Source organism: Hippocampus guttulatus, chromosome 3, assembly GCF_054856545.1.
Source record: "Hippocampus guttulatus isolate MCC_2025c chromosome 3, RoL_Hgut_1.0, whole genome shotgun sequence".
In the NCBI taxonomy this organism is placed as follows: Eukaryota; Metazoa; Chordata; class Actinopteri; order Syngnathiformes; family Syngnathidae; genus Hippocampus; species Hippocampus guttulatus.
This window is the reverse complement of record NC_141263.1, coordinates 24,034,319-24,049,875: the sequence shown is the minus strand read 5'-3', so window position 1 is coordinate 24,049,875 and position 15,557 is coordinate 24,034,319. Positions and strand designations below refer to the sequence as shown.

At 42.3% G+C, this 15,557-nt stretch overlaps 1 protein-coding gene across 2 annotated transcripts in view; it reads right to left on the bottom strand.

Annotated features, from left to right (window-relative positions):
- Positions 1-15,557, bottom strand: part of LOC147207923 (insulin-like growth factor 1 receptor) — a 47,800-nt gene that overhangs the window by 23,734 nt on the left and 8,509 nt on the right. For both annotated transcript variants that reach the window (XM_086107565.1, XM_086107566.1), the window contains exon 2: positions 11,462-12,019. In XM_086107565.1, the coding sequence (XP_085963691.1) occupies positions 11,462-12,019 (558 nt within the window). The remainder of the gene's footprint in view (positions 1-11,461; positions 12,020-15,557) is intronic.

Below are 15,557 nucleotides of genomic sequence, written 5' to 3'. Positions count from 1 at the left end.
GTCTCATTCAAAATAAAACGGCCTGTTTGGTTGTCTTGTCCCATTAGTAACACTTTCCAGTTCCGCCGATATGCTCCATTGTCTTGGGGCAGATTGGTCCTGTGTAAATATTTTATGGAGGACTTCAACAGCGTCTGTAAATCTTGTCCATCGTGATGCTTTTGTTTTTATCTTAGTATCTCGATGTTTGATGGCTTCTGGCAGCCCAAACATAAATACGCATCCCACTTGACAGTGCGCTACGGCTTTGCCGTCATCTTTATTGCACGGAGCACTCCGGCGCCGCCGTTTCATGAATGAGACCGCCTTTAGTCGGACATACAGATGATGCCATGCCGTCTATCGGCTGGGTCGCTCGTGTCGAGAGCTGCAAATTCACTTTAAATGGAGATGTACGCCCTAATGATGATAGTTGGCCCCCACAGTTAGCAGACACGCTGCTGGCGGCGCGAAACTCTGAGCTGCCTTAAACACTGACAAACTGTCCGATGCAAACAGAGCCGGCTTTGTGCGGGACTGGAAACAGTAATATGTGGGGACATTGTGTTTTCTGTCCATCACCGAGCTGTTGCGGTGTTTATGGAGTCTGCGCCGGTGCTGTTTATTTTCCCAAATTTGCTTGATTACTGGAACGCTCAGAGAAGCAAAGGGGGATGTGTGGAGATGTCCTTAACAGACCTCAAGGATTTGCACTTGGCTCAGTTTTTAATTCACTCAAATCCGTTTTGGTCCTCACTGTTGATTGTGGAGAAGTTCTCCAGGGGATTACCGACGAATAACAATATCAATAACTAAAAGTATTGATGAATTGGCCTCATGCATCCTCTTGTTAATTATGAATCCTTGATAAAAATGAAATCTGAATGCACTCACATCAGAGCGAGTAGGTGAAAAAGTGATGCAGTGTCGCTCTTCTGCTGCTCCCGAATGTGGCTCATTTGAGGAAATTCCTTTGTAGGAATTCATTCAAAGAACATATTGAGACCTGGCATTTGCCCAAAACGACTGCGCCAATTGGTACGTTTTTCACCGTCGGTTTCTGGTGAGAAAAGATGGTGTGTACACGAGTGAATCGTCAATCAACAGGGGGTTCAGTGTACTACCGTCTGAAACGTTATCACCGTTTACCGTTCTAAAAAGTGTCTGAATGAGAACAGGTTTTTCGTCTTAAATATTGGCATTGTAGGTGAGACAATCAAAAAGCGATGCCTGATGGACTTACTCCCTCCCTTCCTCCTCATTTGGGTCGCCCACAGCAAGGAGACCTCCCACAGAAGATCTGTTGTCTGAGGCTTTTTCCGAATAACGCACTCAAAAGGAAACAGATGTGAAGCGCTTTCGGACTTAAGATTACATTTTGTGATGGCCATTTGATTTGGGCCGGGGGGATTGTAGCGAGACATTGGATAAAATGTCTTTTAAGTGCTGTCTAACAGCACATAGATGAGCTTGAGATTTTCCAAATGTATCCGAGCAGCTGAAAAGTGCAGCTATGATGAAGGGTGGGAATGTACAATAAAAAGGCTTACATTCGACACGGCAGCTGTCGTAAGATGAAATTTAAAGCACCGCACCACTGAAAATTAATTGTCCTTCATTCAATTAGGCAGTGTGTATAAACAATGGTGCAAATATCAGTGGCATCTGTTTATCCAAAAAATAAAAAAGTTTCACCGCTTAAGGGACATTTACAGGTGCAGCAGCATGGCGGGGAGAAACATTTTTTTTTCCGATTTGGCCATCAGAAAAGTGAAGACACTGTATCCAACACATGATGTTATTCCCTTGACGTTCTTTGTTGACGCCATGTCGCATGTTGGCTAAATCTTTCCTTGTAATTCCTTGTAGCCAAAGCATTGGAGGCGACAAAGGGAAACTATTCTGCCCAGACTCATCTAAATAGAGCCAGCAGTTCACCTTGTGGAACTTGTTTGGAAAACACATTTGTCAGATCAGCTGACACCAGTGGATAACCGGGAGACAAAAGACATTCCTGGCATCGCCCAACTGACTGCCCTGGAAAAGACATGACAAATAAAAAGTGTTGTTGTTCCCCCTCAGAGCCGCCGGAGAAGCCAGACAATGAACAAGAGGGCGCGGCGCGTAAGGTTTTCAAGGATCCATCACACCAACCATTCAGGTCGTCCTTAACGTGTTAAGATGGAGACTGATACTATGATATTCAGGTGTAACAGGATAAAAATCATGGCTGAAGGCATAACAATAGTTTGTGCATGCACTCAATCACCTGCACGACACTTGTCACATATTATATATTCATGTTTAGGTACCACAAGCAATGCCGCTGACTATTCTTAGATTATTCAAATGCCTTTTACCTTTTGTGAATGGAAAATCGGGAATAAAAGTAAACCATGTTTGCAAATGTGAGCTCTAGTTAAAAGTTAGCTTAAAACAGTACAATGACTGAGGCACGACAAGACGCCTTCATCGCTCCTCTGAAAAGTCCACACGCAACCTCGAGTTAGAAACTTCAACTGTGAGCCCATTTGTAACCCGAAACATTCAGAAATTAAGCCGAGGTAATGTATCCCCTTGAAATGAATGAACATGCAATTAATCCGTTCCAACTCCAAAAATACATTTCTCATATTTTTTTGAAACCAGTGCATGGTTAAAAATAAATATAATGCAGTATAGATAAAAGTGAAAACACACTGTTATAAAGAAATAAAACTCTTAAAAAAAAGAACACTAATTATTGCTCATTAACTATAAAGCGGGGAAAAAAGAAAGCGGTTCTTCTATTGAACACGTTTTCTTCCATAATAACATGGGAAAATTCTAATTCAGTTGAGTTTTTTTTAATTTAATCATGTCAGTTGCTAATTCATTGGTTGAATTTGGCATACAGTTTTATAATTTTTTTTGATTGCCTTGTTCACGCCATCACCAACGTTGAAGGCCGAGTAGTGAAGGCCCTGTAGTTGGAACGCAAACTCTGAAAACCGATCCCGCCCCTGTTTTTAATGCAGCCTCCAAACAAAGGGATCAAAAGTTCCAACTAATCAATGTTGGTTTTCGGCCTTGCTGCTTACATGGAGAAATTTCTCCAAATTCCTTATATTCATATCTTGAGTATTGTTGAATATTTGTCTGAAACTGTGAGACTATTTGTTCACAAAGTGGAAAAACTAACCCCACCCTTGCTTATAAACATCGGAGTATTTCGTGTGTCATGTACAACTTTCATGTGCTTTACTTTTGTACTCCATATGCAGGCCAATTCCTTATTGATGTGTTCAGATCCCGATGATGCGGTGGTGAAAATTTATGGTGCATAGCTGGAATTAATTATTGCATTTGTCTCATGTTTGAAGCACTTGGATGTGTCGCATCGAGACTCTTGACTGGAGCCAACGAGGTCGACTGGATGAGCTCCAAGCAGGCCTTGAAGTCTAGTTGTGATAAGTCGCACATGAGCATGACTTTTAAGGCTGCCAGAGGGCTCTGCTGTGGCCTTAAGGGAACCTTATATGCCAGTACCCCTGTCCTTCCCATTAAATTCCAGGGATTGTTCCGTCTGCTTTCGCATGTTAACGTGAAAAAAGTTCATGTGTGCGAACGAGCGAGGGAGAATTGAATCAAAGAATCGTCTGCAGCAAGAAACGGCACGCATCGATATACTGTACTGAAGGAAAAAGCAGTACTGCATGTACAAACCCCAATTCCCCCAACAAGCGAGATGGTGTATTCAAGGGTACTTTCATAACATTGGGAACCTACAAACACCCACGCCGCACCGGTCAGCACATTATTCCTTTTTCTTCGATTATGAAGATCGCAATAAGCCAAAATCAAAATCGCGCTTAAATTTCAAATAATTGTCCAGCCCTAGTTTTCATTACTACGTATCACACATGCACAAAATAAAAAAATTTAAAAAACAACTGAAAATGTGCTTGAAGTAAAGCTACAAGCAAAAGCACATTGAGTCGCCTCTCCATATTTTCTTCTTTGATATTTCGGGCAACCACAGAACAGAAGGGGAAAGGCACCCGGGTAGCAAAACAAACTTTCACCATACCGCTGACAAGACACTCGACCCAGTCAGAGCTCATCACAATCAGACGGTGTTTCGCGGATCCCAATCAAAGGCCGCATAATTACAGTGGCCCCGTCGCCACAACCAAACCAGTAATGTTCTCTTTCAGGCATTCCACAGATGGGTGTGACTGTTCAATTAAAGTAGCCATGAATGTCCCTGCTTTACACAGCCGACCCTGTCATTACCAGCCCAATCAGCCTATGTGAACAGGTCGCGCGGATGCGGACTTGAAACATCGAAACAATGTGGATCTTTTGTTCTTTTTGGAGATGAAACAAAACTTTGTGGACAAAATACTACATGTTTTCAGAGCAATTGGAAGATGTAATGAAATTGTCAACTATCTGTACTCGGTATCGTCGAGTACCAGTGTACACGGTCTGGCAAAACATATCTGTGCATCCTTACAACTCAAATATTATTTTTAGTGTAGTTCAGAGGATTTTTTTGTTGTAGAATTTTCCGCTGACTTGATAATTTGATGTCACTGGCAAACTATTTCATTTAAAATACAGTGGTGTCTTGACATACAAGAGTCGCTCTTCAGCTGATTATTATTTTTTTGCTTGCACTTTAGAGCGCAAAGTTGAAATACGAGTACTGCATGGTGACAGTGTCATCACGTTCAGTATACGTTCAGTGTCAAACTAAACATAAAACATAAAAATTGCACATGATGTATTTCAAGCAACCACAACTAAGCCTTCAATCCTTCATCTTAAGGCTAATGCTAATAGGCAATAATTGGCATCTATGTGGCTATGTTATAACCTTCTAAGCAACGCATATTTCAGCTCAGAGCAGCAACACACGTAGACAGACGATATATTGTGCCATGAAATATTATTTTCCCTCTTTTCATATTCTTTTCCGCAGTTTCCCTTTTTTAATGTTTAAGATCATCAATCGTAAATATCAGACAAAGGTAACCCATGTAAAAAAAAAATGCAGTTTTCGATTGTTGATTTTGCTGAATACGGGAAAAAAATTATCCAAAGCTATCTGGCCTAATGTGTACTTGCCCGCCATGTTAAATCATGAATTAACTGTGGCTGATCACAATTTTTTGAAAGCCGAATTCATTTACACTGACCAGCCCCCCCGAGCCCTATTACCTCCAGACCTGTTGAGTCACGAAATCCGTTAAATGGAATATGTCTTACGAAATGAAGCCAGAAAAAAAAAACCTCAAAAAGCTGCAAAGAAACACCACGATCCAGAGTAATTCAAGATAAGAAATAAGGTAAGTGACATCGATCAGTCTGAAAGCCATTGCTGACGCTTTTGGATGCCAGCGAACCACAGTGAGAGCCATTATCCACAAATGGAGAAAACATGGAACAGTGGTGAAATCTTCCCAGGAGTTGCCGGCCTACAGAAATTACCCCAAGAGCTCAACGGTGACTCATACAGCGGGTCACAAAGGAACCCTGGACAACATCTAAAGAACTGCAGGCCTCCTTCACCTCAATTAAGGTCCGTTTTTACAATAGGGAAAAGACGGGGCAAAAAATGACATCCGTGGCAAAAACCACCGCTGAGCAAAGAGAACATAAAGGCTTGTAATATGTGCTCAGTGACACATGGTGAGGTTCGTGACTGGTGAGACATTTGACTGCTCTGGGAGTCGGATAGAAAAACATGAAAACCAACATAGAAGAGTAGCCTTTTCAATTTTGACCTCAATTGAAACATTTGTTTTGAAAGCCGTTAATTATGTGTCAATCAATTCCAAACTGCTCAGCAGTGGGACAAGAGAACAACAAAAGAAGATTTTATATAAGGCCAAGTTCATTGTTGTGAATGTTCCCCCCCATCATTATATTTAGTATGCTATGACTGTCCCGAGTATAAAATTACCCATGTTACGCAACTTGACAATTTCGGATTAATTTCTTGGAGCGAAACACAGTTACTTCAATACAAGTGAATGGAACAGATCGCCAGCGACTGTCGGTTGAAGATGGCGGCAAGGTCAACGGAGCTCAGAACTGCCGCCTGTCGGCACGGGCACGACATTCTTGACCCCACTGTACATTTTCAGGTGCTTTTCTGGCCGATCAGAAAGACTAAATAAGTCACGCATTCATTAAATATATTCGGCAGACTGCTGAACGTCAGCACGTGCGATAAAACCAGAATATTGGTGATACAGTTTATTTTTTTTAAAAAAGAGCATTGTCTTTGAGAAACATGGCTCTCTATTGTCCACTGGTATGAATGTCTCGCACGAAGTCAGCTGGGATAGACTGGGTGAGGATAAGCAGAGCAGAGAATGGATGGACGGATTGCAGGTTGCTATTTTTCTCATTGGAAAAAAAAAAAATCACATTGCAATATTTCCGGTGCTGTGTTATGGACCGGATTCAGGGCACCACCATTAAATTCAGATGGGGAGACTGGAAAGACAATTTGATCAAGCGTGGTCAAGGAACAAATTCAAACTCGCATCTCAAGGGAAGCAAAGGCTCAAAGGGGAATCGAGCCTTTTCCGTTGTCGGTCCCTCTCTTTGGAATGACCTCCCCCTAAAGCCCCCTCCCTGCCCATCTTTAAAACTAACCTTACAACTCCAATTTATTCTTTGTCTTTTGATTCAGCATGAGACTTGGTTTTAGTTGGACGGTTTTTGTGCCATTTACTGTCTCTGTTACTAATTTAATGTTTGTTGTTGTCTGGCTTATTTCTGCTCCATGTACAGCACTTTATTTAAAGCGGTGGTTGTTTTAAAGCGCTCTATAAATACAGTTGTATTAAATTAAATGTCCTTGGTCACACAAAAGAAGAGAATCCCTTTTATGGTTAGCATTGTTCCCTTATTTATGTAAACGGAGCTGTGACCTTAAAACCACGGTACGAACTCAACCCTGATTTTTCGGCGAATCATTACAGCCCTACTAGTATTACAAATAACAAGGCCGGTGTCAAACAATGAGCCCAAAGAGCAACGCAGATGCAAAGGGCGGTAAATGAAGCTAATCGCAGGCTGAGCAACAAGCCGATTCCTCTGTTTTTATATGTATTCCCTGTGGGCTGAGTTTAAAAATACAGAAAAAAAAAGAAAGAAAAAAAAATCCCTTTCCCGTAAATCCCAGAGGACTTCCTTTGTACTTTAATGATATGCTTTCATCTCCTCCTGAGATACAAAGTGCCGGAAAAAAAACACCTCCGCATGCACGGACTTGGGAGTCCACGCGGTGAGATAGGAAACCTGCCGAAACGTCTGTAACGTGAGAAAAGACACCAAGACAAATAGGGGACATAAACACAGAAGAATGCCGCCCTCACCACAAAATAGAAGAAGGAAAAACTTTCCCAGAGGAGCAAACGCACTTTGAAGCCCCGTCTCTTTTTTATACTTGGCACACTTTTGTGAATGAGTTCACGTCAAGGAAAACAAGTCTTGTGCTTTTATGGAGCTGATGAATGGACAACCTATCCTGGAAATAGAAATGACTAAGGCGCATTCAGACAAGAGCGCTCAGATAAGAAGACTGAAGCAAACAAACAAATGTGCAAACAGAACACCAAATCGGGATACTAGTATGGGTGGCACTCGTTAAAATGATCCCGATACTACCCACCGATACCACACTACCGGCCTGATATACTGCACACTTTCCAGGTCAGGGCCATGTCAAACAGAGATAGTTTAATGACATGAATGACAAAAATTTCAGCCGAATACAAATTAAGCTCTGCAAAACGGCTGACTGACTGCGCCGGGTTTTGCGAGCCCCGTTGCCCGCTGTGCAACATACTGCTTGAATCCAGCTGAGCCAGCCTGGTTTCCTGTCACAAAGTCAGGACAAAGCCGCCGGGGTGGCGAGCAACACGCTGCGGCACAGCAAGTCGAGTGAAAAGAGGTAAACGATGGTGTGATTAAATAGCACGTCATTTTATATGACATGCCAAGGCACTACTAACGCGCAGGCTTACCAACAAACACATTAACTAGCAAAAATGTGAACAAACGCACTCACAAACAAAACTAACTAACTAACTAACTAACGAGCCAATCACAATCACGATTACATGGCCCTTGATTGCTCCCAGGCTTTATTTGACGTTTTGAAGTATGTCGGCAGTGAAAGAAAAAAAGAAAAGACATCCGGCTATAAATGAGGGCTTTCTTGGTATCCAATTAGACACAGCACACAAGCAGGTAGCCTCCTATTCAGCACCAAATACAACTTTTTTGTTTTGTTTTTTTCTTTCCCAATTGTCTTATTCTTTGGTGCTGGCCCATTTGCCGTGTTAACAGACTCCCTCTGGAGCCCGGCAAACGGTGTCTTCACGGGGTCCCGCTCCACTTCTTCTATGTATGGCCCACTTCGCAGCCGACTGACTAAACAAACAAAAAAAAGGCCGTCGCGCCTGCAAGTAGCTCATCTGTAAACTTCTACTCGGCATTTGATAAACGGCCACGGAGACAGTAAGGCGGGTCATGCTGTTTTTGTCTTGTTTTGTCTCTTCCTGACAAAGAACATCAAAACACCTGACCTATGTCTTAGAAGATAGGATATCCTTATCTCTGAGGTGTGTTCAGAGTGGATTTGTCCCGATTATTGGCTCCCAAACGAGTCGGCCCGAAAATCTTAAATAATGATCGTTTTCAATATTTACGGCCAAAAATCTTCAAACGTGTGGAATAAGATAATGGCTCTCGAGGTGTGTGACTTCATGGATTGTGATGAGAACGCAATGGAGCCAATCAAAGAAACGCTACGGATCATGTGGAAGAGCAATGAACAACATTGTACCGTATACCTGCTTCAAGGAGTGCTTGTACGAGGAGAACCGCCGGTATTTCCATCCGATATTACCACAAGAGCTGTTTGATGTTGTGAATTTTGTTTCTAGTTTTCATGGGGACGCCATTTGGACAATAAAGGCACATGCATGCAACATATGTTCATCATCTGCGAGGACCAATGCGTGAAACACATTCTGGTGTCCTGAAATGTATTCTGAATGGAACAAAGTGGGGCATCTGGAGTGCAAGTCCACAGTGACTAGTATACGCAAAATGCGTAGACGATAAAGAGAGTTACTTTTAACGACAATTTCTAATACAGTGCCGATGTTGGTGGGAACATTAGAAAGTATGTACTCAAAAGTCTTACTTGTACACGCTGAAAAACAGCTCGGATCAGGTGGCTGTCCCGAACCCAGAAATGGACAAAGAAATGGAAAAAAAGGGCAACAGGCAATAACCTGAAGTGCAAATGTACCAATGAAGTAAGAACAGACAAACAAACTGCCAAGGAAAGTGACTTGACACATTTTGCGGATAAAGCAACTCCAGAGACGTACAAACTGATGGCCAAATGAAGTAACAAACATGGCAGCAGACTAACAAAGTCACTTATACGCTAGCAATCTTGTGAACAGCCTTGCACGCTACAGAGCAATATTGTTGTTACATAAATCTCGTGAGCTGTGCTAATTTAGCACAATGGCATATGGTGGTAAAACACAAATCCCCACAAAAAAACGTATTTCGTTTTTTTATTTTGACCCTTCTGGTAATTTTCTTTGATTTATTTGCATTCTTGGCTGTCAGCTATAATCACCAAGATGGCACTAATAAAACACCTGCTCATTATTTTGACGTGGAGAGTCATACGTTCAACAATAATCACTCCAAAAATATTGTTTGACTCTTGCAACTCTTTGGCTTCCTTCCCCACCGGTCGCGTCTCAGGCAAACATCAGCTACCACAGACGCAACACGGCGGAGTTTACAGGCAAAAAGACACACAGGACACATTTATCAGGCGCCGTCCTGTTAAGCGTGACCTCCTTGTGTCTGGATGATTCTACGGGGAGGAAGTATTGATACAATATCGCAATAAAGCGGAGATCTAAACACAAGCCCAAGTCCATAACTGACCACCCCAGAGATCCAGTCCCTGCATTCCAAACACACAACAGTCCCACAAAAGTTCCTCAACTCTAGTTCCTCCATTTAGCACTACACCTGACACATTTGCATCCTGTGCAAACCTGAGCCTGCTCTGCGACTCTTTCACATTATCGCATGACCGAAAACATCAACATGCTGAGTCCGCAAGCGAGGCAACTGGTCACCAGGGAAACACTTGAGACATGCACGCACATGTACACACGGAAACACGCATGCGCGCGTACACACACGCATTCGCTCTAGCCAACAGCAAAGCAAGTCACTCCAAACGCCGCAGTCATAAAAATGAAATGAAAGGGCATGTTCATGTGGAAGGTGACACTGACTTAATAAAACCTGCAGACTAAGAAGCTAACGAATCCGTCAAGCTGACAAACGTGCAAATGGACTATTGCAGTCCAAGAAACAAATTAATGAAGCGACAGGGTAACTAATGAACAAATATGGGCACAGGATAACCAAAAAGATCAGAATAACAAATAAGCTAACAAGCACGCTAGCGGGCGAACAACGACACTCAATAAACTGTACGGTAAATGCTTGCACAAGCTCGACACACAAAAATATCCACACTCACAACATGTCTGCTGATAGCCAAGAGCTAAGGTGATTCCTGTAAAAGAGTGCAGTCATAAAGAAACTGAAAGGGCCTGTCCATATAGAGGTGTTTCATTAAAAGCATTTTACTGCTTTTCTATGGCATGTTGAGCAGATGAGAACAATAGTGCAAAGGCGGCATGGGCCGATAACTGGTTTGATGGTTTGCAATGTTTTTTTTTAAAAGGTCACGGTTTCAATAAATGCTCAAAATGTCCGTCTCTATCATGAGCTTTTTTTTAGGGGGCTTTTAAACAGGGAAAAATATGAATGTCTGCTTGGAGAGTTGACTAAATGAGCCACCTGTACAAAGTTAATTGCCTCCAATTAACGGATATTTTCTTCTACTCAGCAAGCAGAGAGGGAAGGGGTGAGCAGTTACGCAGCGAGGAGGAGGGAGGGAGCAAGACGGAAGAGGCTGAAAACATGGATGTCAGCTCTCTTAATTGATTCATATTGTCCTTAAAATAAATAAATGACTAAATTTTTAAAAAATCTGGTGTGGACGGGTCCTAGTTAGCCCCAAGGACAACATAAGTAGCCCACGGGTCTGTTCAAAAAATAGCTCACCAGTGATGGGACGCGATCACTTACTAAGAAGAATTCAAACAAAAGAAGAATGTTCACGTTAATTTTTTTTTCAACTTAACATGGTACAAGTATCTTGAATCTTCTGTGCCAATATTTTGTTTAAAAATAAAATAGTTTGAATTAAAAACTGTTTTTGTCTACCCAAACACAGTATTTCAAAATTGGCCATTTTAGAACTGTAATATTCATACCATGACAACTCAATATTATTTTTCTCACAATTCTCGGCCCATGTTTAGTGGAACGCAGAGCCGCAGCTTCCATTTGTACGACTTACCTTTCTGGCAGTAGTTGGAGTTCCAGCAGCGGAAGTTGTAGTTGTTGTTGAACATGGTCTTGCGGCACTGCGGATTGTTCTCCATGATGCCCGGGCACACGTCGCTGCACTCTTTGGACTGCTTGTTTCCGGCGATAAAGTTGTTGAACTCGGCGTCCATGATGAGCGACCAGTCCACAGAGTCCAGATAGCACAACTCGGGGTTCTTTTCAATGCGGATGGCGCCGCGGGTGATGTTGCGCAGGTTGTACAGGCCGATGTCCTTCAGGCTGGTCATCTCGAAGATGACCAGGGCGTAGTTGTAGAAGAGGTTGCGACCGCGGATCACGGCCAGGTTGGGAAAGAGCGTGCTCAAGCTGTCCAGGCCGGAGACCCGGAACAGCAGCAGATAGTCGGTGATGACAGACAGCTTCGGGAAGCTGAGCGAGCGGAAGACCTCTTGGTTGTTGTTCTTGTCGCCGATGAGGAGGATCTGCAAGTAGCCTTCCACGACCGTGCAGTTCTCCAGACGTCGGAATTCGCTGATGTCGTTGCCAATGTCAATGCTTGGCCCGCAAACTGCAGGTAAAGAAATTGGAAAAAGGCCATCAATTTACAGTGGACTTGGATTTTGACTACATGGCTTTTATGCTCAATTCAGACACATAATTGCAGCACATAGTCATGGAATCCTCCGTTTGGACTCGGGTCTTGTCGGCCTGTAAAATTTTATTCAGCTTTCCCAAAATTGTCATTCGTCACAGTTCCTTTGTGATTCAACAAGAGAGGGGAGGGGGGAGAAATTACTTTTTCACAGGTTTTAATCTCCCCCGCCACGCCTTGGTAAATTAAATCATAAATTAGAAACTAGATTTTATATTTCCTTGGGTAGTCTCTGGCAGATATTAAAATTGGTTGATGAACTGAAACCTTTGTAGGTGACAAATATGCAAAGAACACAGAAATCTGGAAGAGGGCAAATCCTATTTCACAGCCCTGTATTTCATGAAAACCTGATGTATTAAAGAAAATATGAAGGCGAATTCAGAATGAAATCAATTAATCTAGAAAACTTGATTAAAACATTTTGGACCAAAAAAACAAAACATTTTTTAAAACCCGAATAAGACCTCTGGGGTACCCCTTTGCTAGCCCTAATATTGGATCAGGATCAGGTTACCTCTTGTTGATTTCCTCGCCATATCGAGCCGAAATTGAACACATTGATATCTTTGTGGCGTGCCTCGCCGTAAATACACAAGCAGAGGTAAATGCCATTTTTCCCCAAATAATTAACACACATTACCCCAAAAAATGTTTATTACATGCTGTCTTATTCTATTTATTGACATTCCTCAAAATAAAGATTACTTAACGTAACGCAGACAAAACAATAAAGTTCACTGAACTGCAGCACTATTTATAATGTCAGTGTTATCCAATACATTTCCCAAATATTGACATTACACTTGGCCTGTTGACTTGTTGACAGAACATGTTTGCCAGGCGTGACAAAATAAATACTATGGTCAGGTTCAATTGGAATGCTGGCTGGAAAAGTGTGGCCCTGCCTTGAGCTTATTGTTTCCCGTTAGGTTAGCGTCCACCTGCAATCGCGTTGTTCTTTAATGAGACGGCTCGTTGCGATGTCAACAAGGCGCCACATTAAAAGAAACGCCAGATCAAACCAGCCGCGAAACAAAAGGGGGAGAAAAAAAGATTGAGGATTTCGCAATGTTGTTATTCACGTCGCAGGAGTCTCTTGATCAAAAAAGTTGTTGTCAAATACACGCTAATACTTCACACAAAGCCAATATTGTTGCATTTGGGCCTATTTTAATTTAAAATGTTTATCAGGATGGGCGAATCCTTCTGAGAGCTCGAAAACCACCATTTTGCTGCCAGTGTTGCATTGTGCAGGTACAAGCAAAACCATCGACAAGTGTGTAACGCAATAGAAGACAAGTCAGGACCTTCATTCACAACAAGAGGCTTTGGTTTTTAACCCTCTCGAGTATCAGGATTTCTATCAGGGCTGAGGAGTGGTTGGTTCAAAGTCAGCAAAAAGCTGTGTACAGACACGTTGCTGCTTTGAGGCTTTGAATCATCGATGCCCTCATAATTCGCCACGCCGTGATGGCGGCGGTGGTGATGGGAGATGAGGCGTCCCACCTGCATGCGTCGGTATGCGTCGGTGGGCAAAGGCCCACAGAAACGCGGCGACTATATCAAGTGGATTTTGCCTTCAAAACTTGAGGCCAGTGAGTAACCGAGAAGTTCCTCCCTGAGAACTTCTTCTCTTTATGATACTACGTGTGATAGTAAACCCATGCGGATACAATCACACTGACTTTGTGTCTCTCATCCCAAAAAAAAAAAGTGAAAAATAAAAGTGCACCAGTTGCACGTAAATATGGGAGTTATTACAAGATGAATTGGTGCCAAGAAAGCATGATATTCTGTTCTTCTAATATGCTGGATTTTCAGCAGGAACACAAAACGTTCCCTCTCGATCGGAGGCGGGAACACACGCTTTTTTGGTTTGTCCAACTGAAAGGAACACACCGAAACATTTCTGCTAGCAGCCCAACCTATTTCTGAGCTCCTTGACACGCATTTGTAAATTATACTGGAAAAGATCTACGCGGCGCTTTGATAATCATTTACAGCCTGACCAAATGTTTGGTTTTGTCACAAAAGGCAAGTGGCTTCATAGATGGATGCTGTACTTTTCCATCCTTGAAAGCAATCACCGAGTCTAGCCTAAATCCCATTCATAGTATGGATTCATACTATGACTTTTCCTGACAAAGCACATCCAGTACACTGGTACCTCTACTTACAAATGTCTCCTCATACGAAATTTTCTAGTTACAAAACACTTCAACAGGAAAATATTGCCTCTTGTTACAAAAGAAATTTCAAGATACGAAAAGTAAAAATACAGTGTGGGATGCCACTTGCAGCTCCGAGTTTCCTGAACGCAACACACTTATAGCTGCTCTGCCATTGGGGTGTTCCGATAGTTTTACATAAATGTGAATCACCCAGAAAAAGTGTTCAACAGTCGTGCGATCGCTCACTATGCTGATGTTTGTCTTGGACATTTTCGAAGGATTGTTAAAAGCTGACAAAAGCAAACTTCCTTGGATCAGTTCTTTACAAAACGTCAGGCAAAAACCACTTCTGAGAGAGAACATGAACTAAAGAGGGCAAAAAGCGATGGGGACGCAGTTCAATGTTAAATGACCATCATTTGCACAACTCTCATTTATTGTGCAGTAATCGAATTGTAACATGTATTTGTTACATATTTTGATGCAGGTTTATGCTTCATAAAACATTTATGTCTGAATTTTGGGGGGCATGGAACGGATTAGGGCATTTACATGGAAAACGCGTCTCTACTTACAACATTTTCTAGTCCAGAAATTTCTCAACTCAATTGTATTTATAGAGCACTTTCAAACAGCCTTTCTTCTTCCAGAACCAAATAATTTCATAAGTAGAGGTACGACTTTATATAGTGGTCCGGCACGAAACCGATCGCGCAGCCATGTTTTGAGTCAAGATCACTTTCCAGTTGGAATTAATGTGACTTTGTTGCCCTTGCCTTTCTTGCCTTTGGGAGGAAAAAGTGAATCGTGCATAACACAAAATGTGTCTGCTTTAAAAAATACTGGACAGAGGAACCTAAATTGTGTTGCATGTTTGCAAACTGTTAGCACAGAGCACCGCATCCCGTTTATGTTTGTTGGCATTTTTACGCTCTGTTGCACTTACGGGTCGAATGGAACATGTATTCATAGTCAGATCTTTTTGTTGCGGTACATTCAGTGATTAGCATGTCTGCCTCGCAGCTGTGCGGTTAGCGGTTTGACTCTCGGCTGCGGTCTACCTGTGGGGAGGTTGCATGTTCTCCTTGTGCTTACATGTTTGTTTGTTTTTTCGTTTTGTCATTTGGTGTGCACGTGAGACTGAATTATTTTCTATATAAATAAGCTTTTGTGATTGACAAGTAACCAGTCCATGGTGTACCCACTCTGTTGGCCAAAGTCAGCTGGGATGGGCTCCAGCTGAGCATCAAGCGATTCTAATGAGAAAAAGTAGTACAGTG